General features: G+C 33.7%; 3 protein-coding genes and 1 pseudogene across 3 annotated transcripts; 1 reads left to right on the top strand and 3 right to left on the bottom strand.

Moving 5' to 3' along the window:
• The first annotated feature begins 2,490 nt into the window (after positions 1–2,490).
• Positions 2,491–3,973, top strand: LOC120145080 (heavy metal-associated isoprenylated plant protein 26-like). Its single transcript, XM_039158982.1, has 2 exons — positions 2,491–2,707; positions 3,468–3,973. Exons 1-2 carry the CDS (start codon positions 2,630–2,632, stop codon positions 3,849–3,851), a joined length of 462 nt encoding a protein of 153 aa, XP_039014913.1. The 5' UTR covers positions 2,491–2,629; the 3' UTR covers positions 3,852–3,973.
• Positions 3,974–5,246: 1,273 nt separating this feature from the next.
• Positions 5,247–5,694, bottom strand: LOC120145372 (basic leucine zipper 23-like). The gene is made up of 2 exons (XM_039159223.1): positions 5,556–5,694; positions 5,247–5,443 (listed from the first exon to the last, which is right to left on the bottom strand). The coding sequence occupies exons 1-2, from the start codon at positions 5,692–5,694 to the stop codon at positions 5,247–5,249; spliced, it is 336 nt and encodes a 111-aa protein (XP_039015154.1).
• Positions 5,695–5,862: 168 nt separating this feature from the next.
• Positions 5,863–9,436, bottom strand: LOC120145585 (annotated as a pseudogene).
• Positions 9,437–14,880: 5,444 nt separating this feature from the next.
• LOC120145586 (protein MCM10 homolog) lies at positions 14,881–17,976 on the bottom strand. Its single transcript, XM_039159408.1, is given in 12 exon segments — positions 14,881–15,044; positions 15,119–15,176; positions 15,272–15,336; positions 15,441–15,581; positions 15,688–15,734; positions 15,841–15,874; positions 16,583–16,707; positions 16,789–16,943; positions 16,946–17,025; positions 17,226–17,300; positions 17,396–17,573; positions 17,819–17,976. Coding segments are annotated over 12 exon segments (1,170 nt in total). The 5' UTR covers positions 17,922–17,976; the 3' UTR covers positions 14,881–14,935.
• Positions 17,977–18,034: the final 58 nt, after the last annotated feature.

Here is an 18,034-nt window from a genome sequence, read left to right as displayed (position 1 = left end):
TGTTCCATTTTTTTATATGTTCATCATCGTCATCAAGAAAAAGAAGAAGGGGGTTGGTTAATGTGAGCAATGCACAATGTCAGCTGATTTCACATTTTTTCTGCACACGCAACTCATCTGTGGAGTCCATGCCCATGACTGATTCTCGTGCAACTTTGACCGCATATACGTGGATCAACACTCTTTCTCCATGAACAACAAATTTTATATTATGAAATAAATTTTTAAATTTTTTAAAATAGATTTTTTTATAAAATTGTAGGAGATAAAAATATATGATAATGGGAAACTTTTAAGAACAATGCTATCCCTACCCTTATCCCTTTGGTTTCATTACAGCAAAGCAAGCAAGATCTGCGTTTTTCTAAATTTGACTTATTCTAGGTTTCCAAGAAAGTCACTTCCCACCATAACCTACACAACAGCATTTGACCCTAGGGGTCATGAGATAGAGAGGGTGGTCCTTTTCCTCTTTTCTGACGTTTTGAAAATCAAACAACAAACAAATCCCACTTACATTCATGCGTATCCCCATCCCCCATGTTTTCAACTTTTAGAGATTGAATTGTAGACCAAACCAAGTCTTGTGTTACCAAAAAGCACTCCTGACCTCACCCCCTTTCTATGACTCCACTCTACATCGTAAAGAAACAAGAGCTTTTCCTCGGAAAACGCTCTAGTCGGTGGCGTTTTGGCTACATCGAGTAGGAAGAAGAGCTCTTTATAACCTCAGCCTATAACACTAACGGTTGATGTCATTAAAGGAACGATGTCGAATCTCTTCCTATCGTTTGAACAATAATTAGTTAAGATTATATTAAAATTTAATCAATCATATTTGATTAATAATATATTTAAATATTTTTTAAAAATCAATCAGTACTTGGAAATGATGTGCTTTGATTCGATCTACAAAGATGACTTAAAAAGAGATGATTTATATGTAAAAGAGAGAATATATTCAAAGAAGCTACTTTGATGAGTCAAGCCAGTTATATGAATATGTGCAAAGCGAATTCATCGAAAATGGGGGCTTATTCTACCGCTAAATGAGTGGTTGCGGAATTCATTCATTTCACGGGACCCAACCTACTCCAACGCCCAATTGGGGGAGCCTCCGCCGAGCAATGGGAGGTCCGCACTTGCCTCTTCACACGCTAATACCTTCAACTGCAACCTTTCATTTCTCTCACTGTCGGCTCAATACATTTTTTTTTAACTCTATAAAGTAGTTACAAAATAGTATTTGATTAAAATTATTTTTAATCATCGATAAGAATATATATATTTTATAAATATAATTGTTTGATTTTTTGTTGTTATTGATACCGTTTGATAGGTTCGAGCCAATAAAAACTCATTAATTTATATTAGGAATAATAATGACGTTATGTTTTGCTTTAAAACCCACAGGCTGTTGGATCCAACAGGTAAAGCCGGACACTTTTCCCTCCATAAATTGGGTCTGGTAGGTTTAAATTGAGCGAAACTGGGCTTTTAGTATTTGAAACTGGGCTTTTAGTTGTTTAATTGTTGTTTTCATTTTTTTTAGGTTTGGATTTGATATCATCAAAACTGATCAAGATGACGTTTATCTATTATCATACTGATCATTCCTGTTTTGAATCCTCGAATTGGATTTGAATACGCGGTTTGCGTTCGTGGATGGTTTTTATTGCATCGCTCGGCTCTAATTTACGATTTTTCATTGTCCTTTCTGGAGGTTGATATTCTTTTGTGATTTGCTTGCCAATGCAGTTAGATATGTTTATATCTATTTTTCGTTTGAGTTTTTCGGTTATGTTTTAACCTTTTTCTTGTATGGTACTTAAATGACTTATTTTTGTGTCTATAATTATAGAAAAAATATCTTAATTAAATATTTAGTTTAATATTATGGTTGTAATCTTTTATCATAATTTTAAATATTTTTCAATAAAATTAACCACTTATATATATAAAAGCATTGCTTTCTGTTTCGTGGGCTGGATTCAGATAAAAGACCAAACTTAAGGGACCCACAGCATCAAAAGTCGCCGAACCCATCATTCGTAAACACTACTGAAACCGAAACCCATGGGCCATGGCCGAATGAATGGCTAAATGCCATGATTGGTTCAAGGTTGGCTGTGGGACCTCAACCCGAGCCCCAGGCGCGTGGATTTATCCTCTTTTTCCCGCGAGTAGAGACAGAACAAACAGTTGAAGTGGACCCCACTGTAGCGCGCACACACTGCTGTCCGAAATCGGTGCCTCCTACTCATATCCATACACTCGCCATCCGAGTAAAAAATATCTCAGACACGTGTCCGAAAACTAGAGAGCCAAAGAAAATCCAACGACATAGATTTCCTCTAAGAAACAACTCCTCTCTGTAACTAAATAATAAAAAAAAATCTAAAAGCCTTTGCCATTGTATAAAGCGGTGGAACTCCATACATTTGCTCGTTTGCATCATTACTAGTATTTTACACAGCTAAAAACCCCTTTAATTTTCGAAAGGATATTCTGGTTGGAGCTCCTTTATCTTTGTATCTACTCTACTGTTTTCACTGTTCCTCCTTCGTTTCATTATCATAGCTGAGAAGGAGGAGGAGAAAGGTCCATTTAAGTGAGAGAAAACAGAAAAATGGGTGTTCTGGATCATGTTTCTGATCTGTTTGACTGTTCTCATGGCAGTCCCAAGAAGAAACGTAAGCAGATGCAGGTATTTCTCTTCCTATATAAGCTGTAGATACATTAAAAAAATTGTTTTTTATTAGTAGATCGAGAAATTTACTGTTTTTGTTGTTCTTTCTCTTTCTTTATTACTTTGTTTCTTATGTGATCGGATCTGCCCCATCAGTATGCCTAGATTTTATGTTTGGCGGTCTTTCTCTGTTTGATCTAAGTTATTAGGTTGAATCTGAGAAATCTGAGTTTTTAGCTTGATTGTTGTAAAAATGATCGAAATAGGCTAAACTCCATTGAATTAGCAAGCCAAATCTTTTAGATTTTAAGAGGGTGTAGATGAAAAAGGTTGAAACTTTTGGCAATCAAATGGTTAATTTACGAAGGATGTTAAATTGAATATTGAATTAAAGATTCTTGGTTTATTTTAATGGCGATTGGCTCTACCTATAGTAATAATTATTATTTATTGCTACATTATTGCTTCTGTCTCACACTAGTTAGTCAATTTTTCGTTATTATTTTAATCAGGAAACTTCAAAACTGACGTAAATTATTCAAACTAGGTGCGATTATAAATTTATAATAAAGGGTCTAAAATTACAATTTAGCCAAAGTCTCTGTAGAGTAAAACTGTCGGAAAGGTTAATCTGGTGTATTTAGTTAAAATATCACGCGTCAAACGGCAAAACACCGTTACGGGTGATCGTTTTTGTCGTGTTCCGACAAGTGGTACTTTGCTGTCGGTGTCAGTAGATAAATGATCAACTAACTGTAAAAAAAATTACGATATTCAGACGGTGGAGATCAAGGTGAAAATGGACTGCGAAGGATGCGAGCGCAAAGTGAAGAAATCAGTGGAAGGGATGAAAGGGGTGACGCAGGTGGACGTGGATCGCAAGGCAAGCAAGCTGACGGTGGCCGGATACGTGGACCCGGCGAAGGTCGTCGCTCGAGTGGCGCACCGGACGGGGAAGAAGGTGGAGATCTGGCCGTACGTGCCGTACGACGTGGTGGCTCACCCTTACGCCCAAGGGGTTTACGATAAGAAGGCGCCGGCGGGGTACGTGCGCAACGCCCAGGACTCGCAGGGGACGTATCTCGCACGAGCTACCTCCACCGAAGTTAGATACACCACAGCTTTTAGCGACGAAAACACTAATGCTTGTACTGTTATGTGATTGATTCGATTGTGTGGCAGTAGGGAATTTATTTGTGTGTTGAAAATTTGTGTTAGTTTGAGGATTTTGTTGTACATTTGTTATGTTGGATCTGACCTATGTTTTTATTGCTGTATTTGGGATTGTGTACCATAATGCTTTTTTAATGGATAAAGTTTTGAGTTCGAAAAATATAAATGTTAAATAAATATTATTTTATTTTAGTAAAATGAGGAATATTGATTCTCATCCTTTTAAGATATGAAAAATGACATCTTATATCTCTTTTTATGAATTTAATGTACAACGGTTTGTATGATTAATATGCATTACAATTTAGTTGTTTTATATCTCTATACTTTTAGAATGAATTTGTATTAAGGTAAAGATTGTGATTCTAATTTCATTTGATTTAGCCAAAAACATATATGATTCAACTCGCTTATATATGTGTTAATTGATTGATCACTTATATTTGTATTTTATCTATTTTTCTCACTGATTTCAAAAAACATAATATATTGTCACTTTCATTTTTATTTGATTAAGATGTGATCATCATTCATCACGAGTTATCTGTCGTTAAATATTTTGGTGTAGTCATACATTTGGTCTTTGTTATTTACATATTCTCTCAACTTAGTCATACTTTTAATAAATTAAAATAAATTTAATCATCCGATTAAATGATGTCACGTGTTACCATTCGGGTGGAGAACTAATTTTATTTTAATTTAAGATATTTAATCCAATATATTTTATGTTGAAATAAACATATTAAATTAAAATAAACTTAAACCCTCCAACCGAATGGTGACACGTGGTATCATTTGATTGGATGATTAAATTTATTTTAATTTATTAAAAGAATGACTAAAATGAGAGAACCTGTAAAACAATGATCGAATGTGTGATTATACCAAAATATCACGTCACCTATATTTTATGTTTACTTGTTGTGATCATGTTTTAGTTAAATAGAAACGAAAGTGTTCGTATCTTAATTAAATAAAAATGAAAGTGGTCATATATTATGTTTTTTAAAATAAGCAAGGAAAAACGAATAAAACATAAACATAAGTTACCAATCATGTAGTTAACCCTAATAAATATCTTCTACTATATTCATAATTTTTCTGGTAAAAAATCTTCTATATAGATATGTTTTTTTTTATGATCGATTACTTATAATTATCTTTGAAGAAAATTGGTGGTAAAGAAAAGGGTGAGGTTTACATAAACGGCCATGCAAACCAAATCATTCATCACTTTCAACTTCTAATTCTAAAACGATCCTTTGGTGCTAGAAGAATTGCTATTCGAGTATTCGACCCTGCAATTCTAAGCCCACCTGTAGAATGCTCCTTCACTCCATAGTTCCGATTCGCCAAACACTGAATATTACCGAACTCGCAATCATTCAATCCTTGCACATTCAGCACGGCAGCTTCTCCTGATTTGTCTTCGACTCCAAGACGAAGGCTGCATTGCAATTTGCACATTGCAGGGATTCATCACATAAGCACCACCAGTCACATTCACCGTGTTAACATCAGTTGCTGGTTTCTGATGAGGAAACGATCCCATCTCCCCTTTGATTCTTCCTCTAATGTCTACAAGCAAAAACTTTAGCATCCAATGCAGCCTGACCGTGTAATCTCTTCAGCAGCTGCTGGTTCTCTGCCCTCAACTCACAACCTCATCTTCGAAAGAGGCATCTCGTGCCTTTCTCCCTAGACTCGGCAGTATCATCAACAGAAGCCTTATCTTCAATCAAGGCCGTCACGGTTTTGGTATGAAAATGAAAACAGGTGTGTGCATGAGAGTTATCTGGGCCGGGTGGATTGCAAGTGCATGGAATCATTGAGTAATTCATAAAGAAAACTGTCCATTGAACAACGGCTCGGAATATCACCCACTTATATGTTGTTGCTGTTTATGAACTTGGAAGTTTCTTTATTTCTTACTTTTTGTATTCTCGGGTATATTTGTTCCACTATAATTGGTTTTTCGGAAATCGTTGCGTACACCCTTTGACAATCATATTATTATTTTCACAAAAATCAACATTCTGCAGAGTACACCTCAACAAGGGGTGCTGCTTTTCTCTCTTTTCTTTCTTTCTTGACTGCACATTACAAACAAATCCCAAAACTGGGATTGAGGCAAACATCGTGTTTAAAAAACTTCAAGATGCCAACCAAAAGAAGAAGGAAAAACAAAAAAGAATCTAATTGAAGCTTGATGATCGGCTCCATCTTTCTTTTAAATATTCTTCGGTCGAGAAACTACTGCTTTGCTCCATGCTACTAAATGATGTAGAATCATCATCAACATCAAGCATTGCAACACTTAAATGCAACTCTGGCCTTGAGTTCGGATAAACTTCATCGTCATTATGATGTTCTTGGCTTTCTGTGTTCTCTTTGTCCGTCTCTCCCCATTTTTCAACTGCCTTTTCCCCTTTTAAGAGCTCAAGTATCTGCACAAGTTGAAGGATCAATGCAAAATGTGATTGTAATTTAACCGGACTGTTACTTAATCGAAAGATTACCTGTCTCATCTTAGGACGAAGTCGAGCCGAACGTGTGATGCAAAGTGTTGCAGCTTGAACCATCCGATGCACTTGAGTCTCGTCGATATTTCCATTCAAATTTGGATCCAATATGCCTTTCACATCTCCACTCTCAATTATTGGCTTTGCCTGCAATTTTTCAAGTACTTGATAAATTATGTTTGATCATCATTGCAGATGTGAAAGGATACTTCATTTTAGAGAAGACTCTTACCCACATGACCAAGCTTTGCTGGCCTTTCAGATTCTCAAAGCTTATCGGTCTTTTTCCTGATAGCAATTCGAGTAGAACAATGCCGAAAGCATAGACGTCGATCTTGTCACTAAGTTTACCGTACATAAAATATTCAGGAGCTAAATACCCGAATGTTCCAACAACATCAGCTTGAATTAGGAATGATGAATCAGTTGGTCCCCATATTGCTAACCCGAAGTCGGATAACTGTCGCATCGGGAAAAAATAAACAATGACCATGTGATCGGTTTGTGACGTATTTCATTTTCGAGTAACTATCATTTAAATTACCTTTGGTTCAAACCCATCTGAAAGAAGAATATTTGAAGACTTTACATCCCTATGAATAACAGGTCGAGAAAGCTCATTATGTATGTAGTTTAGGCCTTCGGCAATCCCAACAGCAACGTTATATCTGAGTTCCCATGACAATGCATGTTTTCCATTATTGTTCCCTGCAATATATGTTAGATTGGATCAGTGGTTACAACAACATTATCAAGCAAAGGGGAAAAAAACACAGATCTAGTTGAAGCCGTAGTGTTGTACCGTGCAGAATTTCTTCTAAGCTCCCCTTAGACGAGAAATCGTAGACAGATATTAGATCATGGTCTTTAATGCTGACACCGATTAGAGGCATGATGTGTTTATGCTTAAGTGAGGAGATTATGTCGATTTCGTTTGCAAAATCCTTGCATGCCTCTTTCGATGACTTCAGAATCTTGACAGCCACTGCTTTGCCATCAGGAAGGATCCCTTTAAAAACACGGTTGCTCCCTCCTTTTCCGATTAAGTTCTCTGCAATGAAACAGAATTTTAGAAAACTAAGATAAAAAACACATAAAAAGTAATGAACACATCATTGGTTGCAAAGCTGGGGATAAAAACCTGTGGAGAATTGATCAGTTGCATCTTTTAGAATTCCATAAGTATACCATCGGCAATCTGATGAATTTGTTTTCAGGAGTTTATCCAAGCATTTTTGCAACTCATATTGCATAGATGAATTGGTCCCAGTCCCCATCATTGTCATCTTCAATTTCACTCTGCTCTATTTCCTTGATCGTTGAACATCGAGGAGTATGGTCATGCGGGGAACGAGTTGGTAAGTTCATCACCCATTTGACAACCGACAAACTCCTGGCGTGCTTTGCTTGCGGTGTTGCTGAACTAGCCCTCAGGAGAAGGGGCCAACCAGGCTTATAGTCTAAATTATCTACCGCAGAAAGAGGAATCGAGCGTGAAGTGATTCTCTCGCCTTCATGAATAACATTCAATGTTTCAATCTTTGAATCTTCACTACTGGCTCTTGATTCATCTTTGGAGCTTTGAATCCGTTTCGGAACTGGACATCTCAGACCCTACTTCAGAGTCACCGTATTCTGATTGACATTCTCTAACACCAAGGTTTTCAGACAAACAAAGACTTGGTCTTGGATCACCTTTAAGACCTGACATAATTGAAAGTACATCATCTAATTACTTCTGAAGACCTCAGTAGAAACAAGTTCCTTCTTATTTCTAGGACAGGTTAAAAACCAGACCTGGAAACTCACTAGTGTTGGATCTTTCGAAAACAAGTTTTCCATTGTTGATGGCCAGAACATTGGTTGTCGTCGGCAACCGCTTCGCGCAATATCTAGCCGTGGAAGTCCAACCCCTGAAGACAATATCTGTTCTTTTGAGTAATGAGACTAAGAATGGCACCAATTTAAACAACCGAAAAGGTTGACTTTTAAACAGCTAACTTACCCAAGAGCACCAAGCTTGTCTATACCCACAACTAAAGCAACAGCAGCATAGTTCACCGCTTCTCGAATCAAAACTTTCCGTATCGAATTTCCTTTACAAATCTCACCTTTAAGATCGACCTGAAAGCCAAGTATGAAAATTCTGGTAAAGATCATTTTAAAGCGAAATTCATTGAAATCCCCGGTTATCGGTAATGAAAGCAACCTTCTTTATAGAACACAGGCCTTCATATACTTCTAGATAACGCTCCAACAACAACTTCTGCCCCAAAGCATGATCTACATTGAAACTTCAAATTGGAACGCAAATTGTGCAAAATTAACTGGAAAAACAATGAAAAATGGCTTACCGGAAACATGAACTGCAACAACACAATCACCAGGCTCAGCAACTTTTACAATAGCCCAATTAAGCAAATCCCTGCCTTGATTATCAAATCGAATCCCAACCACCACATATTTCTTTTGATCGCAAGGCATATTTTCTTCTCTTATTTGCTTAGTTACTACCACAAATTCCTCGAAATATTCAAACCAATCTGTCCATACAACAAATCACCATCAACATGTTCATTCAAGCTTAAAAAAAAATCTAAAAATACCCCAACAACACCGGACACTTGACAAGTTAACCCTTTGAGATTATAAATGATACTCCATTATCATATTCGCATTTGAAAACCCAGACTCACAAAAGAAAAAGGAAACCCAGATCGAAGTGAATGGGGGAAAGCCATAAGCTAAAAGATTGTTTAATAGACTAAACAATCTACCGAAATCTTTGAAATAAAGAATACAGATAAGCAGAACAGGACAACTGAATTCAGAGCCTATACGTATTTTTTTTTATAAATTATATTGCCGCCAAAGAACATCATCCCTTCTACCTGCTGCAACCAATTTGAATACTCCTTCGTATATAAAATGTAAATCAATTATAGAACAATCAAACCAAGCTATTTCCTTTTTTTTAAAAAGGGAAAAGTTGGGGTGATGATAAAGATATTCAATCTACTTTAGCTTTTAAAAATGAAAATTTTAATTTTTAATTCTTTTCAGAGAATGGGTTCTTTAGATAAAAGTGTCGGCCAAGTACCAAAAAATATAAAACAACACAAGGAATTCCCGCTAAGAGTGGGCAACGAATTTCATATATGAATAAGGGAAAATATTACAAGAATAATAAATATTTTTAAGTTTGTTATAGTAACCGGCAAATTTCGCGTGAAACCCATGGTCGCAGGTCGTTTTGAGGGAGAAATGAAGTCACGGAAACCGGCTATTGCGGGTTGACGAGCACTACCCTTTGGGATCTTTGCGTTTTAAGGATAAATTTATCTTTTATGCATGGTTTTCAGAACCGGATCGGTTAGCGAATCGGTCATGTTATCGGTTTATTGGTTCAACTGAACGACGTCATAATTATTTAAAAAATTAAATAAAAATATCAAAAATATTTAATAAAAAATAATTTTTTATATCACAAATCATATTCAAAGCAAGTCATAACATATATAAGTTAAAAATCATAAAATCAAGTGAAACAAAATGATTCGAATTAACTACAACATAATATTTAAGGTAAAACATATTAAATAATAAATATAATTATATAAATATAATTAAAAAATAAATTTTGGGTTAAAAAAATCATAACAAAATGATATTGTTTGGTTTAATTTTTTTTTAAAAACAATCCCACATATCTAAGAAACATAGAAGAGCATCCCAAAAGTCTAAAGAGTAAAAATATGTGAACAAAACAATCTCACATTGCTAAGAAACATAGAAGCGCATCACACCTAACTTCTATAAATAATAGAGGTAATTTGGTATTCAAAATCATAGAGCCTTTTGGTGAGCATTGAGTGAATTATTCTTTCACTTCAATCAAGCTCGAATTTTAGGCTTTAATCGAGCTTCTAATTTTTTTTTGATTTCAAGCCTTTTTGAGTTCAAGTTTCAATATTATATTTCGAGTTTGAGTTAAACTTGATAATTTTTAGCTTGTGAGTTTGAGTTGAGTTGAACTTACTTTTAAAGTTTTCAAGTTCGAGTCGAGCTCAGCAATACTCGAGTTCGACTTGGCTCGTTTAACAAACGACGTTGTTTGGTTTAATTTTTTTAAAAAAAAAACAAAAATCCCAGTTTTTCCTAATTTTTTCCGGTTTTCAGCCGGTCCGGTTTGAACGGTTCAGCGATTCTGGCCGGTTCACTAATAGCGGTTCAACCGGTTTATATTGAACCGGACTAAGTAACGGTTCCCGATTGAACCGGCCGGTCCGGTCCGATTTTCAAAACAAAGGTTTTATGTGTGAACAAAAATAAAAAAAATAAAAAATACATAAATTGTTACTTTTAAAATTATTTCTTCAATTAATTGTTTTTTCCCTTCTAATTGAAATATGGTTGTACTTGTGTTCTTAAATTAATGTATACACGAGATTTGGTAGCAACAAATGATTCATTTCAATTATTTATAAAAAATATAAACAATTTAAAACTTGTATTTATTATCATTATTAAGATTTTGGCAAATCTCAAAGATCATTCATCAATTTATTTATTGAAGACTTTTTTTTTAAAAAAAAAATTATAGGTAATTTGATTTGGATTGGACAAATTTTACCTTATCCCAGATTATAAATAATATAGGAGAAGGACCATTTACACTAGAGTTTGGTAACTTCTTTACCATTAATATTTTAACAATTCCATCATCTTATTTTATACCATTCAAAATAGTATTGTCAATTTAATTCTTCGTACATTCTAATTTAAAATTTGATTAGTAGAGTAGCATTGGTTGGGTAAATTTTGATATTCTGGCGTTTCTCCACCTAATTATGCCGTCTTTTTAATCACACGTGTAATTTAGCATCAGCGGATCCGCCGACTATTACCCTGAAATATGCCACGTGTACATTCTTGTCAGTCAATCGTTCAAAACTCTGCTTTGTGTAAACAAAAAAAAAAAAGTGTCGGTCCAATCGATTTTGAAAGCATGGACCATATAATTTACATGCTCAGAGGCAAAATTGGGAAGAATATATTATTTTTTTCAAGGAAAATGTGTACCCCATAAAATTATTTAAATGTTTGAATTGTCTGTCCAACTCAATTGATAGAACGTAAGACTTTTAATATTGTGGTCGTGGGATCGAGTCTTATGGTGGGTAATTCATAATTCGGAGATCTCCCACGGAAGCTGCTCTCAACCTGGTGTTGGGGACAGTTTACTATCTTACCTCCCCTTATCTTATTACATATGAGAATAAGGATCAACTAATTTTTTATTCAAGTTAGCAGTAGTTATCGATTGTATAAGGTTAATAATATAAGAAAAATAAAATTGTGGGAATCAAAATGAAAGTTTAATCGATACGGTGCTTGTGGCATGAAATTAAAGCCCATTTTTTATTATTAATGTGCACAAGGCCAATTGTGCGAGGACAAAATTAGATAAAAGTGAAATTTAATTCATGTGATTTTTTTAGATTTATACGCTAGTAAGACGTTTTATTATTATTTTTAGTTTATAAAATTGAATTAAATTTTGACTCATATGAACACTCACGCTATGACTCTTCTATGTGACTAAATGATGGGACAAGGTAAAACCATATTGTAATGATTTTATGACTTTAGTAATGATATTACATTGAGTGCTCTGATATTATTTTACAAGGCTTTAGTGACATGAATTGTTTACGTACTACATATTATATTATGCAAAATAAAAATTCGACATTTTGTATATATAAACAAATAACAATTTGACTTTTGATGAGAGAAAGAATAATGATTATTTTTGGGTTTATTAATTAAATTACATTTTTTTTTTGCATAATGAAATTGAGGGAAAAGAATGATGGTGCCATGCTAGCGTCCTACCCTAATAATGATGGTATTATATTCCCGTTATGGTTTGATTTGATGTGAGTTTTAGTGCATTTGAGAGAAAGAGACTTTACGACCATAGCTATTAACAAAGGTGGCTAAAAGAACAGGGCCGAAAGCGAAGACCATGCTCAACAAGGAATCTTTATGGTTTCGTATTTATAATGATCACATGAACGAAACACACATAAAAGTCGTGCCCGACAACCAAAAGGAATGGTCTAGAAAGTTAACCTACCTCTCATGGATAAAAGTCTGAGGTGCGGCAGTCTTAATATACGGTTAAGAAAATACGTTCTCAAAAATTTTTTTTTTATTTTTTCAATAAAAAAATTACCTAAAATATTATTATTTCTACCGGAAATATTATTATTAGACGTTTTATCGGAAAGTTTAACATATCCGATAAAGTGTTATCTAAAACATTATTTTTTCTAACGAAAATTTAATATTGGACACTTTACCCGAAATGTTAAAAAAACATTAATATTTTAGGTGAAAAAAAAATTTAGGTAGTTTTTTACCCAAAATATTAAAAAATATTAATATTTTCAATAACATATTTTTTTAACCGTATATTAAAAATGTCATACGGTAGAATTTCTAACCTAACATGCTTATTTTGAAACAAGGACATGGTTCACTCATCTAATTATAAAGCAATTTCACTTTAGCCATCAAAAAGTATTCTTTTTGCAAATACGTTATGAAATTTAGGTTTTGTTTTTGTTTTAGTCACCAAATATAAAATCTTTTATTTTAACTTCGATTTCTGTTAGTAACACATCCTTATATTATTGTGATACGCGTCAACACTTGAGGTGGTACCACGGATCTATGCCCAAGTTCTCGGAAAAATTATCTAAGCTATTTAATTGGCACAGTAAGATCCCATTTGGTAATATTATATGAAATGCATGGTTAGTTAAAAATCACGTTTTGACCATAAGACTAATGTCAAACGAGTAATAATTCGAAGGAAACATGATGAAAACAATAGTTTCAAACCAGTCGTAAAAGTCAGAATTTTTAGCCTTTTCATTTCAACTTTACATTTAAAAGTAAATTTATATTTTTACGCTTATTAATGCATGAGCTCCACTCAATTATGTATTTATATTTTATTTTAACAATTTAATATGAACACTCTTAAAAATAATTTATTCCTTTTAATAATTTATTTTAATTATTTAAAAATAAATAAAATTCATGATTTATATATTAAAATATTAATTTTAATATGTATTTTTATATTTTTATCATAGCTTAAACATATATAATAATATTTTTTTATTTATTATAATTTAAATTTATATAATTCATATATATATATATAAGTGTAAATATAATTTAAATGCTATATTTTTAATTTACAACATAATGTCTATAATGGACATTTTATATTTTCAAACTCACTTTTTAACAATATTCCAAAACACAAATTAATTTTTAAATTATATCTTTAAACACCACTTTTAAAAGTTCGTTTATACAACACTTTTAAAAGTTATGTTTGGTAAATTAGACGTAATATAATATTTTAACTAAAATCAGAATTGGAAAACTATAAAGTTAAAATTCAAATTAATTACATTAATAACAGAGTGCAATTTAATTACATTATTTTTATATAAAAAATTGAATTTTAAAAAATAAATAAAAACATAACAAAAGCAAAATAATTAAATGATCTTTCATATAAGTTAAAATGTCAAGAATTGTTTATTACAAATGAATTTGATGAAAATTAGATTTTTATAATTTTTTTAATAGTTGATAATGTGTCATTATCATTTGAAAGAAGTATTTATAAATCAAATATAAAAAATAATTTTTAATAAATAGTATTAGCCCAATAATAAAATATTACACGAACCAAACATACCTAAAAGAATTTCAAATTTGAATAATAACATATACCGAATCCAAGCATACGCAACTCAATACAAGTGTGCTACGAAGCCTCCCCTCAGTTGATCAATTAGTTTTTTATATTTTCTTTAAGCGTAGCTGGTTTCAGAAGTGGGTAAATACTCATATCATATCTTTTGAATTAATCATTAGTATCCATTTCATTCATCGACTAACCCAGATCAGATATTACAGAGATAAAGACAACCCGTATATGCAAGATTTAAACCCTTAATCTTACTTAAATAATCTAATACTTCATCCTACTAGATTAAATAATTATTGGTACCTGACATTTATCTTTAACTTCTTCAATATTGTATTGGGATTTGCATAATAAGACGTTAATTTTGGTGACAAATTAACCTACCTACATGGGTTTTTGCTACCAGGCATGTCCCTTTTTAGAGACCTCCAACCCTTTACAGTAGGCAATGTGCCAACCTTATTCCTTAGGTCTTTATTTTTTTTTTTGTAAATTAGTGTATAATTTTTATTTTTCTAAAATGATTCTTCGATATTAAAAGATCCCACCATTAATTTACACTTAGCGGACAAAGTGTTATAGAATAAGGCCAACTAACAGTCTATAATATATTTACTAATTTAAAAGCACACAAAATATCAATATAGGAAAAAAAAGCATTAAAATCTCTCAAGCAGTGCACCTAAACACAGAACATATGGCACCATGTAGTTAAATCAACGTATAGGTCAATCAGTTTCCCATCGCCTAGTCCAATTGAATTCCAAAGTCTGCTCCTGCTTTACTTTCCTTCTCTTTGAATCCACATGTTTTTTTTCTTTGTAGAGATGTGTCTTGTTTAACATTAGATTCTTTCCTGAGCAGTAATGGATAAATCTTTAAAGTAAAAGCAAAGAAATCACTGATAATGAGCAAAGGTTTATGGTTTACCTCTTCTCTGAGCCAACCATTTTAGATACTCCATTTGCTACTTTGGAACCAATTTCCCCTGCCGCATTTTACAACATAATTATCAAATATTGATAACGGGGTATAGCATAGATTAGCAATCAACATAAGCACAGATGGTTTATAATCGAACACCTGTAACTGTATTAAGAAATCTTATGCCCTGCGAGTGTCTATTTGTTGTCACCTTATCTCCATTGCTGCTCATTCAAGTACAGTTCAAACTAATCAGTCAATTCTCTACTTCCATTTCTGAACGGGCTTATAGTTGCAGAAGGGATATGATTGATGCTATTGGTGACATCTTAGTGCCCGTTTAAGTGCCTCCACAGACAGTAGTTTAACTGGCTTAGAGGATGTTTTCGAGTTTGTTTTATCAGATAGAGGATCAACCATGTATATTCCTTCTGATCTAGGAGGATTTCTAAATGGTGTTCTCAAGTTCCTGTAAAGATAAAGAGGGCAAAAAATGTCAACACTTGTAAAAATCAGATTGAACAATTTAATTTGACAATAGGACACCATAATGAAATGGATCATTGATCGCCTACCCTCCCATTAGTTCAGTTCTCTTTGTGGAATATTTTTCTGATGCTTTCTACAGAACATAACAGAAAAGAGTTATCTAGGGATGATTTAAAGTTACAACCTACTCCGGCGATGCTGGTAAAACAAGACAAATATAAAGGTAGTGCCGTGCCTACCGATTGGTGATATTGGCAGTAAGCACCTTGACGCCTGAAATAATAGAAGAATATATTAAAAGTGAAAATAGAATGAGATTAATTACGTAGACAAACATTCAAGGAAAATTGGATAACATGGAGCCTTGTATTCAATTGATTTAAAGCGTTCAACAAGCTGCATGATAAAACATAAGATACCAAATTGTATGAAAGAACATAAGAAAGTTATGAGATAGCTTAAAAGGACTAAACAAAGAATGAAGTCATGATTTCAAATCTAATTTTGCATCTAAGAGTTTCTCAAGAATCAGTCAAGTGCAAAATTCATCAATCCACATTTCAAACATTTAGCACAAACCAGACTCCTTTGACATGAACCTACCATTACTAGTGTTGAGCATTTTCTGTTCTTCTGACATGACAGATACCCTGCACTACAAGCAAACTGCATACAAGGGAATGACCAATATTGCAGGGAAGTTAAGAATCATGAATTGTTTGTGATGCAAGCATAAGTGGAGAGAGAGCAATCATTCATTCAGAAAGCCTACTAACGTCGTTGTAAATGATTTTTCCTTTAAAGTCTTTCTTGAGATGCTTTTTACTCTTACATCACTCAGACCAATCAATTACGCATGCCATTTTGTACAAGATAGATGTCTCTCTCGATCGCATTTCTAGATCAGGTCAAGTACACAAGGCCCATTGTGCAAAGACAGTCAATATATCAAAAGAACCCTAAGGAAGAAATGTAGCATACTTATTTACAACAAGCGTGCAAGCCATCCCATCTTTTCTTTTTCCCTTGCAGACTCCATAGTCAGCTGAGGTACCGATCTTTAGAATTTGGTTGGCAGCAGTAGCGCTCAAGGAAAATCCCAATCCCTACAAAACGACACAGAAGGTATTACTTTCTTCACGAAGGGTACCCAACATAAGCCAATTAAAACATGGCAAAGTTGATACCTTTGGGTCTTTGCGAACACTGCAACTGAACAATGCAAAAACTGTTCCAACCTGCTCCTTACAATTCTGCTCATAAGCATCACTAAACAAGAAAAGAGAAACAGTATTTTCATCTAAGCACCCAATTTTCCATATGGAATAGCTCTGCCCGATTAACTAGTCATTGGAGTACGCTTTTCAGTCAACACTCCTATGGTTGCCCAACAACCGTAAAGGGTGTCTCCCTTCAACAAATTCCCGCAAAGAGCCTAAAAATATATTGTTATCTACCTGATGAGGTGTATGTATAGCAATGCTTTATCAAGGCCCTAGCAAGTAATAAATATAGGTAAGCCAAACTTGAAAGGAACTTATTATTATTATTATTATTATATATATGTATGTATGTATATATTTCAATAAAATCATCATTTTCAAGCAAGAGTATAATTGCATACTTTATAGTTGATAGTCGAACAAAACGAATATCCGACAACCGCTCACTGAGTTCCACAGGACTGACCAATTGCTTCCTATCAAACAGAAGAAAATGTAACAATCAGGGCTTTTCCATTTGCCACTTAAGAGTTAGTGGAATGTAAGTTGAAGTGTTTGAACTTGGGCTTACCTTATACGCAAACCTGAAAACTTATCAACTTGAATATCATTTGAACTCGGTGGCTTCGACTTCGCATGTCTCTCAACTGGTTTGGGTTCATAATCAAGACAATCTTCGACAAAATTCTTAAAAACAGACAAGTCTGATTTCCCTCTTTGCCTTGGCGATCCATCATCTGATAGGTACCCTAAAAATTTATCCCAAACAAACTTATAAGAATAAACCCAGAGATGCCCATTATCAGACTCGAAAGCAAGAATAAAAATAACCAAAACCCATACATAAAGAAAGTACAAACAAAAGAAAATAGGAAAAATGCAGAACCAGATGGTCCAGAAACCCAAATTCCAATTATAGAGAAATAATAGATACACAGAACGGGTTTTTAATGAGAGAATCCAAAATAAAGCCAAAGCAGCTATGAGATTTTACCCGGAGAATGAGAATGGGGATTTGAAGGGGAAGGAGGAGGCGTTTCCAGAACCCGCTCTTGAAGAGAAAGAAGGAGATCAAGATCATCTTCGCGGCTTGTCATTGGTAGTATCGTTTAAGTAAAACGGAATTGGACTACAGGGAGATGAATTTAGAGCTCTCTTTTAACAAACGAAATGAAATTGATTAAAGAGAGGAAGAAGAAGAAAACTGACA

Source organism: Hibiscus syriacus, unplaced genomic scaffold (assembly GCF_006381635.1).
Source record: "Hibiscus syriacus cultivar Baekdansim isolate YM2019G1 unplaced genomic scaffold, ASM638163v2 tig00110893_pilon, whole genome shotgun sequence".
Classification (NCBI taxonomy): domain Eukaryota; kingdom Viridiplantae; phylum Streptophyta; class Magnoliopsida; order Malvales; family Malvaceae; genus Hibiscus; species Hibiscus syriacus.
The sequence above is the reverse complement of the archived record's forward strand: the minus strand, read 5'-3'. Positions and strand labels throughout refer to the sequence as shown.